This window comes from Mastigoproctus giganteus, chromosome 5 (genome assembly GCF_048544385.1).
Source record: "Mastigoproctus giganteus isolate SK-2022 chromosome 5, ASM4854438v1, whole genome shotgun sequence".
NCBI classification, from domain to species: Eukaryota; Metazoa; Arthropoda; class Arachnida; order Uropygi; family Thelyphonidae; genus Mastigoproctus; species Mastigoproctus giganteus.
In genome coordinates, this window is record NC_143579.1 from 220,488,669 (window position 1) to 220,502,113 (window position 13,445).

General features: G+C 37.2%; 1 protein-coding gene across 17 annotated transcripts in view; it reads right to left on the reverse strand.

Moving 5' to 3' along the window:
* RhoGAPp190 (Rho GTPase-activating protein 190) overlaps nucleotides 1-13,445 on the reverse strand; it is a 744,591-nt gene that overhangs the window by 357,581 nt on the left and 373,565 nt on the right. For 16 of the 17 annotated variants that reach the window (XM_090374412.1, XM_090374407.1, XM_090374402.1 and 13 more), the window contains 2 exons: nucleotides 5,811-5,822; nucleotides 5,280-5,481 (listed from right to left, as the gene is read on the reverse strand). In XM_090374412.1, coding sequence (XP_090230538.1) covers nucleotides 5,280-5,481; nucleotides 5,811-5,822 — 214 coding nt within the window. The remainder of the gene's footprint in view (nucleotides 1-5,279; nucleotides 5,482-5,810; nucleotides 5,823-13,445) is intronic. The other variant, XM_090374398.1, reaches the window with a different exon arrangement.

A 13,445-nucleotide genomic window follows, 5' to 3' on the forward strand; every position in this document is an offset into this window, starting at 1 on the left:
TTTAAAAGTTCATTGCATTTTTTTACATTTGGGTACTTTCCTTGGTAAACATATTTACAAAAGTCTTTTTCTGATGATCTGGCTTTTACAATTTTTTTAATTTCATTCAGCAAATTTCAAAATCTCTGTAGAAACTTATTCAGACTCAGCCACCTGATATCTGTGTGAGTAATGTAAAATCTGGTTCATTTTCATTGAGTTACATTTTGAAAAGTTTCCTTTGAAGAGATTGTCCTCTGATGGAATTCATGATTTTTAAAGCTATATCCATAACACTTTCAGTATTTAATCTTTTACTGGCTTATGCTTGTTGGTGGATGATACAGTGATAACTCAAAAAATCTGGGAATTCATCATCCTTTTGGCACAATGCGATGAATCTGTTAAGTTTCCCCGTCGTTGCTTTAGCTCCATCTGTTGTTATTGATACAAGCTTAAATAGTGGTAATTTGATTTTTTCAATAAAATTTTTGAATATGTTGTTATGTTATGTTGTTATTTGGTTTTTAGGAGCATTAGCAACTAAGGCCCTATTGCTCCGGGCATATGCGGTGGTCATTCCCTGACCTTTCTGCATCCTCCGTATTTGGTGGTGACGGGCTCGAACCCCGGTCTAATCAAGAAGCGTGTGTTACGCACTGCTGCTCCTTCCCACCTGGCTATGGAGGCGCCTTTAAATATGTTAAATATATCAAGAGTTCTAGCTCTTTCTTTTAATGAAACCATACCCAGCAGTTCGTCTATAGTGGCAGAATCATCGAAAACCATACGAATAAAAACGAGCAATTGAGCTGAATCACTGACATTTGCAGATTCATCCAGTTGTAAAGAAAAGGACACACAATCAGCAATAGGAGCACGCAATTGTTTGCTCACATTTTTACTCATTTTTTTGATCACAGTATTTCAAGATAATTGCAGATAATCGCATCACAGTATTTCAAGATAATTGCAGATCTTGAAGAGTACATTTAATTTCATTTTTGCTCTTAAAATTTTCAAAAAGACAATCTGTTATTTCTAAAAATGCGTCTTTGATGAATGTCTATCAGAAAATGGTTTGCATTTTTTTGCAAGAAGATGACTCACTTTAAATGATGCTACAGTTACTGCTGTAGATTGTAAATTAGTTGTCATAAAGAAGTTATGTGTGAATAATCTGGATTTAAGTTCTTTTAATTTATTTTTTCTGAGGTCATTATTAGGTGGAAAATCCGATTGGTATTTGCCATGGAGTGCGTTGAAGAGCCTTTCTAAATTTCCTTTTTTGGGTGTATATACACGGAAGCATTGCAAATCAAACAATATTTTTCTTTTATCATTACAAAAAAGTATTCTAGTTCCCACTCTTGATGAAAATTATATGTTTTATTCTTTTTCATAGTCATTTTAAATCAAATAGTATTAAATTAATGTATAAGTACTGTCCAGTTATTAATATTAAGGAAGCTAAATAAGAATTCGATGCATACATATGCTCTCCACAATGTAACTGTGAATTTTCACGTTGTTCAAAGGATTTGTAATAAGCACATGCAGTGAGGGCATAATAATAACAACATTTAGATTTTGACATCTATTTTTTATATATATTTAAAATTCGCCATGATTGACCGAAATTATAATTATAAACTGGTAGATCGTGGTGGCCGACTTGTTGGCCACCCGTGCTGTATATCATTAACAGAACCCCATAAGCTGTTCTAGCAGTCTGTTTGCACTGCTCAAAGAACTTCATATTGGACTGTACAATTTCTTTTATATATTTGCAAAGCAATGATGGAGAAAAATTTGGATATATAGTATGTCTTTCTATATTTTGAAAAAGAAAGGTAACATATTTAAATAAGGAAATTTATTTAAGAATGAGCATCCTTTTTTTTTTTTTTTTCAATAGCAAGCTACATCATTAATTTAAAGCAGCAGGTTGGAGTCACATATATTAGTCTTTGCATTATTTAATTACAACTCCGTCATTCAAATTTTCGAAAGCTGGGTTTTGGTTCATGGTGAGAACCAAAACCCAGCCAACAATTAACCTTTATTAACCCAATACCTGTGGCTAGAAACCACCATACTGAAATTATACTAATATATTTAAGCTAATAAGCTTAGATTTAGATTTTATACTCATAGAGCAATCCATTCTTAAGTAGAGAGGTAAAATAGAATTTCAGCAATTGTGCGATTTACAAAAAATTGGAATTGTCTATTTTACTAAATGTCCATTCATCTGAAACAATGGTGGGATGTCTTAACGTTTATGTTGTGGAGATCTGTGCACACAATTAAACTGTTTCAGAAATTAATAACCTTGTTATTATCATTAGCATTAGTAGAGGCATTTGATGCAAGAAAGCAAGCTTATGCAGCATCAGCCAAAAAAAAAAAAAAAATCTACATCCACTTCACCCCTATGTTCGTTCAAAATACCTGTCCAGCTGAGCCTTAAACTTATTTAGGCTATCAACCTCCACTACAAGGGATGGAAGTCTGTTCCACCAACAAACCACCCGCTGGCTAAAGGCAAATTTCCGCACGTCTATCCTACATATGTCTTTCCTCAATTTGAATTTATGCCCTCTCAGGTGATTATTCTGAGCTAGAGGAAGAATCCCATCAGCATTGAGCATGCTCAAACCACTCAAGGCTTTATACACCTCTATCAGATCACCTCGCTGGTGCCTAGTCTCCAGACACTGTAATTTGCAAAACTTAAGCCTTTCTTCGTAAGAGCACCCCTTTGTTCCATTCACTAATCTTGTTGCCCTTCTCTGTACTCGTTCCAGCAGCTCTACATCCTTCTTGAAATGAGGCCTCCAGACCTGTATACAGTACTCTAGGTGTGGCCTGACCATTGCCTTATACAAGGGAATAATCACCTCCTTATCCCTGCTGGAAAAATTCCTGTATATCATTGACAATACTCCACGAGCTACTCTTGCAGCCCGTCTGCACTGCTCAGAGAACTTCATATCTGCCTGCACAACCACCCCCAAGTCCCTTTCATTCTCTACCACTGTCAGTGTAGTACCACAGAGTTGATACGTTGCTCTGGGGTTGCTGTTTCCCATGTGTAGTACTTTACATTTGCCAATGTTAAACTTCATTTGCCACCTCTTAGCCCATCTGCTCAACCTTTCCAGATCCTGTTGCAGCAGCATAGTGTCAGTAGTGTCCTTGACAACCCTGCCAACCTTTGTATCATCTGCAAGTATCATCTTCTTTCTAGATAGCAGAAAAAGTCCAGGAATTACTATGATGAGGACAGCCTATTATTATTTCATTATTATTTCATTCACTCCATTCAACTAAAATTGTTTAAATTTATTTTTTCTTTTAGCACTTTTTTCTAGATAGTAGAAAGATAAATATTCTGCTAAATAATCTGCTAAATATTCATGCACTTTCAAAGAGAGGTGTACAGCTCCCTTTTCAGCCTAGAAATTAATATGATGAGGACAGCCTATTACATTACTACTAAGTGCTCGATCACTTCTTTTAATACCCTTGCTATTCCAATTTTTAGAACTACCATAACAAGTCCATTATCAAAACTAAGTGCCAGAACAGTTTTTTGATGCAATCCCACATGCTTTCAGGTTGTTCAGAAGATACAACCCAATTATGTACCATGTAGAGTCATTTTCCAATACTGGCACTGAGAGAAAGCTGCCTTCAATTTGATGCTTTTTTTTAATTAAAACAGTACCCACAAGATTTTTATCTCCAAGAACTTAAATGCTGTTTATAACCAATTTTTATGAGTAGATTTCGAAAATCACCATGATAGTGTCACATCCTAGTTTTTATATATAGAGGGAGTTATATTCTACCAAAATATGCCAATCCTGCATAATCTAGCCAGTAATGTATGACATACTGATTTATTTTAAGAGATATAAGCTAATTCTCTTAATTTTAACAATCAATCCTGGCCTCAGTTTTCTTGTGATAAACATAATCAGACTTCTACCAATGGTTCTTAGGTTCAAATTCCGATGCAACAATTTACAATTTGAAGACAGCACACTTGGCATATTTAGTGAGGATTTTTGTAGGCTGTGCCAAGGTTTTCCAAGTATTAACTGTTCTTGACATGTTCTCAGGGTTGTAAATCTATCCTCCAAACATATAATAGAACATATAATATTTTTTTACACTTGTATTACAAACTTGAATTATACATATATATCCCTTTATTTTGATATTAAACATTGGTATGTCTTTTGAAGCAGACATGATAGACACTTTTTATGGTTATTTTCGGAATCAGCATGTTTATTTCATCCAGAATCACATATTTTCATTGCGGAGGTATGACAAAAAATATTTTTTTGTTGGCTCATGTAATTATTATTATAAAAGTTCACCACAATGGAATATAGCTTGCAATCTTAAATCATTTACCTAAACTGGCCTCTTTTATATGCATAGAGGGTTAATTTAAAAATTGCTAGTTTTAAAATAAATAAATAATAAATTAAATAAAAATGATTTATTTCTATGAAAATTAGTGTAAATATTTCATGTATAACTGTCATATTAAGTCATTAAGAAACAAAAACTCACAATAAGTGTTGGTGCTATTTTTTAATGTTATATTCCTGTCTTCAATAGTGGTGGTACTATCAAAATGTAGTTATTATTATTTCAATAAATTAAACAGCATACAACTATTACTTAGAGGTTTAACCTACTAATACGATAAATTAGTAATAAAGTAACATTAGCAATAGCATTAGTTGAGGCATATGATGCAAGGAAGCAAGCTTATACAGCATCAGCCAAAAAAAAAAAACCCCTTCCCATTTCACTCATCCAGTCACTCCAAATGTTTGTCTAGTTCAGCCTTAAATTTATTTAAGCTATCAACTTCTACAACAATAGATGGAAGTCTGTTTCAGCAATCAACTACCCACTGGCTAAAGGCAAACTGCATATCCATTCTACAACATAAGAAATCTCCAACATTCTATTCTACAACATGATAATAAATCTCCAACACTCTATTCTACAACATGATTATAAATCTCCTCTGTTACTGCAAGATTAATAACATACTGTTGGAGAGAGGAAAATATCATATAAACTTCAGTATTAACTATGCACATGAGCAAATTTCTGTACTTTTTATGGAACCTGAGTGTTATTATATTATATTAAATGACCAGATTAAAAGAGACTATTCTAATAAATAGTAAATGGGTTTTCTTTGGCATACGTATAAGTGAACCACTGAAATACAGTAGCTAACAATTTAATCTATATATATATACCTTTTGGCTCTATTCTGTCCCTCTTCTCGAAGAAACATCAGATCTTTTTCATTAATGCTTGCATCGGCAGCAAAGAGTATTACAATGGGTAATCCATGAAATGGCAACCTATCTTCTTGTTCCAAATTAGACAAAAGAGTCTTTTCAAGGCTGTCCCGAATATATTCTAAAGTCTGTGGGTTTGAGTATACACAAAAACAACCTATGGAAGAAAAAATAGTGCTAACCATGTAGCAAATTAAATAAAAGTAAAATTTAAATTTACAAGCACATGCAGCTCCTTGAACATTACTTTTATAAATGGAATAAAACAAAAATAATTGAAAGAATGGTAAGAAACAAAAATCCATGCATTACTGGCAAAGGAAAATAAAAAAATATATATAATCTATCCTAATCGTTCTTACTAAAAATGAGAAAGTTTTATTTAAAAAGTGAAAATAAATCACTTACTTTGTATGAAAATGTATTAAATAAAAAACCTATATCTATTTATTTCTATATCTAATAAAACCACAACAAGCAACAAACCTGTGGTGTTTGCTGGCCAGGAAAGCACAAAAAAAATATAAATAAATAAAAAAAATAAAAATAAACTTATTACAACTGATAACACACTTCACTAAATTATCCTAATCAGAGAGTATTCATGAATTACAGATTTTATAAATGGAAAATTATAAGATTTTCAAGTAAGTCATGATCATTACATTTAATTTATAACCTAGCTACAGACCTCCCCCCCCCACTTCACTGTGTTCTGAATGTAATTTTGTCTTATAGGTCCCCCCCCCAACCCAAAACACACATTTTGATCACCTTGCTCAATTTACTTTTTAAATCAAATAACCATTTCAGTAGTTAAACTTGTCTGATTGTACAGCTATTCAGTAATGGTAACTTTTCACACCAAAACTCAGCATCATAAGTAAACATTCCTTTGTGGATTATAGATAATATATCGAACTGAATATAAATAATACTGCAGTCATTTCATAGTTTAGTATAAACTGTAGTTTAATCATACAACTGTTAAATCCTAATAGTTAGGTTAAAATATGTTACAATAACCAGTACCAGTAGTATCTCATTTAGAGTAGGTTATTGTCAACAATAGTTTAACTAATTCTATAGTCTACATTTATTTTTTAGTGTAGGATGTATCACAGGAAACAGTATAGAGTAGCATATTGCATATTTAGTAATAATTTGTAGAAGTAATACCTTAATTAATTCTGAATTTTTTTTTTTTATTTGCTTTATGCAGTGTTTTGTAAATTTATCCTTGAATATTTCACATTTAAAACCATGGTAAATATATGCCAAAAATGGCATGGGACAGGACTTTGTCATGATTCAGAAACAACGTGGGCAATTCCTTTGCAAATTAAGACTGCACTGCTTGTTTAGGTTACACTACACATTTGATAGTCACTTTTGCAAAGACTGACTTTCAAATACATCTCAGATGATCAGAGTATGGCTGATGAATCACATTTCTGTGTAACAGGTGCAGAGAATGCGATAATCTAAAACTTGGCACATTAGTAGAAAAAAACTGGGTCTCTAAGAAAACAGAGTGATACCCTTGAACAGATTAAAACTGGGGACTTGGCAGCAAATGAAATGTCTAGTGATATGCTAGGAGATGCATACCCATTTGTGTCCAAGTCCCAGACATGAAATGTGAAGGGCAGACTATTTTAGTGACTTTTCAACAGGCAGTAGTTTTATTAGCTACTGCCTGTTATTAGTTACTTCAAACAGAAAACATTTTGAGAAAAACAAAAAAAAAAAGGAAAGATAAAACAGAACAAGAATATGTTTGCCTGGCACTACTACCAATGATGTAACTAATAAGTTGCCAGTTATCAAAGGTACTAATGGGGTTGTGGTTATTACATGGGTATTACTATCACAAATAAAAAAATTAACTGAGGAAATGTCTGAAAAGTATAGAAAAATGCTGGAAAAAACATTACAAATTTGTAAAATGCAATTCTGTCTGCAATCCTCCCTAGACATGATAGAAGGAATTTTATGATGTGTACCTTGCTGATTAACTGTAGGCTCGAAGGAATCTGCAAGGCTTTGGTGAGGCGGGGGGATTTTTATCAACAGGGTCTGCCCTAGCTGGTAGAAGGTACTTATTTTGAAGGAATGAATAGATTCCAACAGAGGAAGGACATGAGTCCAAGCCAATTTCACTAAAGGAGCTTTAAGGGTTCAGGTTTGGTTTGGTTTTTAATGGTGCATTGGCAGTTAAGGCCATAAATGCACCAAGTCAAATTTAAAAGGCTAATAAACATTTTGGTAGCCTAGGCTACCACGTCAAGCAATTAACTATTATGTAAAAAAAAAGGTATAAAGTAAAAGCATATAAAATATAAAACTCAGATATTTGTATACAAATTAATAGATTGTAAAAAGTTAAAAACATCGGACATATTGTCTCTGTCACCTATTATCTGACTGACTGTAAATGGTTCAGTCAAATTATTAAAGGCGGTAAAACACAAGCGTCGTGCTTCTATAAAAATATGACTGATGGTTAAAATAACATTACACATCTCGCACATAGGTGGGTCATCCGCCCTCAGCAAATAGGAATGTGTTAGATGACTATGACCTATGCGGAACCGAGCAAGAACAACTTCCTCTCTTCGAACCTGCGTAGACTGGATTGCCATTGCGTAATTACAGGCTTTATGTGATGTAGTTTATTTGTGGCTTGTCCGTGCCAAGAATCTTGCCATTGGGAATATAATTTAGAGCGCATTATTTGCCTGTAGTCTGTATAGGGCACTGACAGGAAATGATTATCCAGAGAAATGGCTGATTTGGCAGCAGTATCAGCTAATTCATTTCCCCGGATCCCAATGTGGCTTGGAATCCAGCAAAAGCGAATATCAAATTCTAATTCAACGAGAGAAAAAAAAATCTGCCGAATCCTGGACAGGGTCGGATGAGGGTTATACCTCACCAATACTAGAGCCTGTAGCATGCTTAATGAATCACAATAAATCATATACCTCTGGTAGTTGCGATTTTTAATGTGATCTAGGGCTGTTTCTATTGAATGCAACTCTGCAATATAAATGCTAGTTTCTTGTGGGATATTATTGGATAACGTTTTGTGAGGGAACAGCAGATCCCACATAACATTCTAACTTTGAGCCATCTGTATAGACTGGCAGAAAGTCAGAATACTGCTGTCTATGTGATGCAAAGAGTTGCTGGTAGACAGATGGCTGTGTAGTAGCCTTCTCCCAGATCTTAAGGGAGAAGTCACAAGTTGGAAAATAGGCATGCCAGGGTGGAAGGAATTGTCTAGTTCATTCAACAACCCTTGAATCCGAATACCAAAAGGTTTGTTGGCAGTCCGAGTATTGTAAAGGTTTTTCCAGCGTGGCTCAAAAATGGATGCACACGTGGGATGATCGGGAGGGTTCAATTTGAAGGTGTACTGTAAAGACAACTGCTTACGTCGAAGAGCTAGAGATGGTTCATTAGCTTCAACGTAAAGGCTTTGGACAGGAGATGTGCAAAATGCTCCAGTGGCTGTCCGCATGGCCTGATGGTGGATTGGATCTAACCACCAAAGTACACTATCTCTAGCAGAACCTGAGACCCATAATCAAGTTTGGAATGGACAAGTGCTCGGTAAAGACGAAGAAGGGTAATACGATCTGCGCCCCACGAAGTTGACGAAAGGGCACGAAGGATGTTAAGCCCTTTAACACACCTTGTCCTAAGCTGACGAATATGTTGTAAAAATGTCAGCTTCTTGTCGAAAATAAGTCCAAGGAATTTGAATTCTGCTACAACTGGGATGTTGTTTTGCCCAAGCCTTAATTCTGGGTCAGGATGAAGATTAAGTTTGCAACAGAAGTGTACACAAACAGTCTTCTGTGATGAAAATCTGAACCCATTAGCCAAAGACCAAGATGTAAGATGATCAATGGTTTTCTGCAGTTGCCTTTCAATGACCTTCATATTGCATGAATGACAAAATATAGCAAAATCGCCAACATAGAGGGCATTGTTTACCGTGGGTGGAAGTTGTTCTGTGACGGAGTTTATTTTGATTGCGAAAAGCGTGAAGCTTAGAATGGATTCTTGTGGGACTCCCTCTTCCTGAGAGAACACTCACGAGGGGGTGGATCCTAAATGGACTTGAAATTGGCGATTCGAAAGAAAGTTTTTAATAAAAAGAGGAAGATTACCTCTAAGACCAAAGTTATAGAGGTCTTTTAATATTCCAAATCGATTTCAATATCAAAGAAAACTGTTACCAGATGCTCGGATTTAATAAAAGCATCACAAACGGATGTTTCCAATCGGATTAAATGATCCAAAGTGGTCTATTTCTTCGGAAGCCGCACTGAGTCCTGGAAAGCTGACCATTTATTTCCAAATACCATACAAGGCATCCATTAACCATTCTTTCTAGGACTTTGCACAAACAGCTTGTCAGAGCGATAGGACGATAGTTACTTGGATTTCTGGGATCCTTTCCTGGTTTTGGGAAAGCAAGAACAATAGCCTTTCGCCAGGAATCCGGAAATTGTTTGTTAATAAAAATTCGGTTAAACAAAATTAAAAGGTGATCCTTAGATTGTGGTGAGAGGTGTTTTAACATTTCGTAGTGGATGTCATTGGGCCCACAGCACTTACATGCATGAGAAAGAGTGCTGCATTTAACTCTTCTTGTGAAAAGGGCTTGTTATACGATTCAAGTCCTTTTGAATAGAAGCTCAATGGGTTTTTCTCACTTTTCTTTTTCAGGGCCAAAAACTCTGTGGGAAAAGATGTTATTGCAGAGATTTTTGCAAATGTTTCCCCTAGAGTATTTGCAACTGCAGTTCGATCTGCAATTGGACATACGTTGTGCTCGAGGATCACTGAAGGGCATGGTGGATATTTTCCCTTCATTTTCCAGATCTTATCCCTGACTACTTTTGAGCTAGCAGCCTGAGTTATGGAAGATGCAAAATGAATCCAAGATTTCCTTTGGCTCTGACGTACATAATGTGCTTTTGCACGTGCACGTTCAAATGATATTAAATTTTCAGTCGTGGGATATCGGCGGAATATCCCCCAGGCTTTGTTTTGCTGCTGTGCATCCTGAATTCCACCAAGGTTTGGGAAATAGTGGGAGTCAGATGGATGATTTTGGGATTGCAATTGCAGCTGCTTGGACAATCGTTTCTGTGATATACATGACTGCATCATTGATTGGCTCCTGACTGACTATAGCGATGTCAAGATTTGCCAGATGTTGAAAGGCATTCCGGTCAGCCTGATCAGGGAAGTTATCGCTTCCATATGGGTTTTCTTCTACCTCCCAAGTAAGTGAAGGAAGGAGAGAAGGGGAGCAGATAGAAAGATCAATGGCAGAGAATGTACAGGTAGGCATGTGGAAGAAGGTTTGTTCCCACATTTAGGAGGGAGAGGTCATTGTCAGTGAGCATATGCTCTATGACTCGTCCCCTTCCACTGATGTTAGCACTACCCCACAGAGTGTCCATTGAAATCCCCCAGAATTAAACAAGGGGAAGGCAATTGCATGATAAGATAATCAAGGTCTTTCTAGGGGATGTCATTCCCAGGTGGCAAATAAACAGAGCAGACAGTTAATAAGAACCCCACTGTAAGGCGAATTGCTACAGCCTCAATGCCAGTTGTAAGCTGCAAAGGCTGAAATGGGATCTGGTTGCCGACGAGGATTGCGACTCCTCCATGAGTAGGACCATCCACAATTCTATCCTTACGAATGATGGTAATGTTATGCATGGCGGGGTCATCATTTGCCTTTAAATAAGTCTCCTGTATGCAAAAGCAAGCTGGTTTGTGCTTTTGCAGGAATGCCTTGATGTCATCAGTATTTTGCCGGAATCCACGACAGTTCCACTGTATAAATTTAGCCATTATTGGACTTGGTAGGTCCAGCAGGCGGCTTTCGAGGTGCTGAGGGCTTAATTTTGTCAGTCTTGGATTTATCTTTCCTGGGGAAGTATGGACGTTGTCCTGTGTCCATTTCTTCCTCCGCAAAGAGTTCCAAGACTGACTCATCATATACCTCCTTGATCTTGACATCCATTATTTCTTGCCCTGAAGTGGGCAGTTTTCTGTGCTGTTAATTTAGTGCTCGCTGTTGTTAATGCTGGAGCACTGGAGGTACCAATATTGGAGTGGCAGCTGACTGCGATTTTTGGGTGGGCTTTAGTGAAATCAATAAGTAATGCGAGTAAAAGAGTCCCTTGGGGGAAACAGTCATATCAGTTTGGATCCCAATGGTAATTTTACAAGAAACTTTCTGGGCGTATGACGGCTTCCTTCTATTTATTGGTTGGATGTGTTTTCTGGCCTCTGGGTAGAAGATGTTCAGCTCCATTTTTAATTATTGAATCTCCTTTTCGTCCTTCCACCGCTGGCATGTTTGAGAGTATGCAGGGTGCTCTCCTTGGCAGTTAGTACAATAAGGCTTGGAGCTAGACATTCCTTGCTCTCGTGATCTTTAGCACCACATCGAGCACAAGCAGGGTTACCACGACAAGCTGTTTGCGAGTGGCTTACTTTTGACATTTAAAACACCTCAGTGGGTTTGGAACGTAACTCCTCACTAGGCAGTTTAAATACCCTGCCTTGATGGAATTTGGAGGCCATGGGGTGTTAAATGTTAGGATGAGAACTTGGGTAGGGACGAGATTCCCATCCTATCGCATGGATATTCGTTTCACAGCTGTCACTCCTTGTTCTTTTAATTCAGAGCAGATCTCTTCTTCAGAAACATGAAGAACATCCCACTCCGATATGACACCTCGTGACGAGTTCAGAGTTTTGTGAGGGGTTACGATGATGGGTATTCCCCCTATAGATGTGGCTTTCAAAATTTTTTCAGCATGCTTTGTATTTGATGCTTGGACTAAAATATCTCCAGAATGCAGCTGTTTTACCGATTTAGGTGAACCTGCCATCCCTTCTAATCCTTTCTGGATAAAAAAAGGTGACATTTTCCCAATTGAATGCTCTCCGGCGGAATGGAGAATGAGGTGTCACAGATGGTGTTTTCTCCTCAGTTTTGGCTCTTTTAACAGAATTGGTGTCATTATCACCTGATGATCGATTATGTAGGGGCCTTGTTGGGGCCTCAGAAGAAGAAGAAGAAGGATTTAAATTACTCATAGGAGTAAGATAAAAATTTCTGATGCCCTAAGTACCTCATCCACCATGGAGCCCTACGAGGGGACGCCCACTCTTGAACTAGCAGGTACTGCGTACATGAATGGGATGCCAAGTTCGCTTAGGAGCACCATACCCACGTTTCCAATAAGCCTTGATCCCATCCCAGGACCAGAGGGAGGGAGACTTATTGGAACGCAGTTGACTCTAGCAGTAAGAACCACCTGCCGACTGAGACCGGTCGGGTCGGTCCGGGACCATTAGCCTTGTCGAAGCAGGTACCAAAGCGGTGTATTAAGGCTGGGCCCCCTCAACCACCAGGATCCTCCCCCTTTCCGAATTCCACGGGTCGCAGGAGACCTGTAATGCGTACAGGTCTGGAGACCTCATTTTACGAAGGATGTAGATTTGCTTGAGCATGTACAGAGAAGGGCAACGAGATTGGTGAGGAGAACGAAGATGTTTAAGTTATGCAAATTGCAGCGGTTGGAGACTAGGCACCTGTGAGGTGACCTGATTGAGGTGTATAAGGTCTTGAATGGGCTGAGCACACTGAATTCTGATGAGAATCTTCCACTTGTTCAGATTACGAACCTAAGGGGAGATGAATTCAAATTGAGGAAAGGCAGATGTGCAGAAATTTGCCTTTAGCCAGCTGGTGGTTAATTGCTGGAACAAACTTCCACCTGTCGTTGAGTTGACAGGTTAAATAAATTTAAGGAGGAACTGGACAAACAATTAGAGGTTGTGCGAATTTTTTTTTTTTTTTTTTTTTTTGTTGATGCTGCTTAAGCTTATATGCTTGCTTTCTTGCATCACATGCCACTATTACTACCGCTAAAAGTAAGGAGGTTTACCAATAGTGTGACAAAAAAATTAATCACCAGTGTAACTATGGCATTGAAAATTCAGCTGCTGTTAATAATTCAATATGTATGTAATTGGGATGAATTATATTCTCTTCTGGCCTTAGTCATCTAC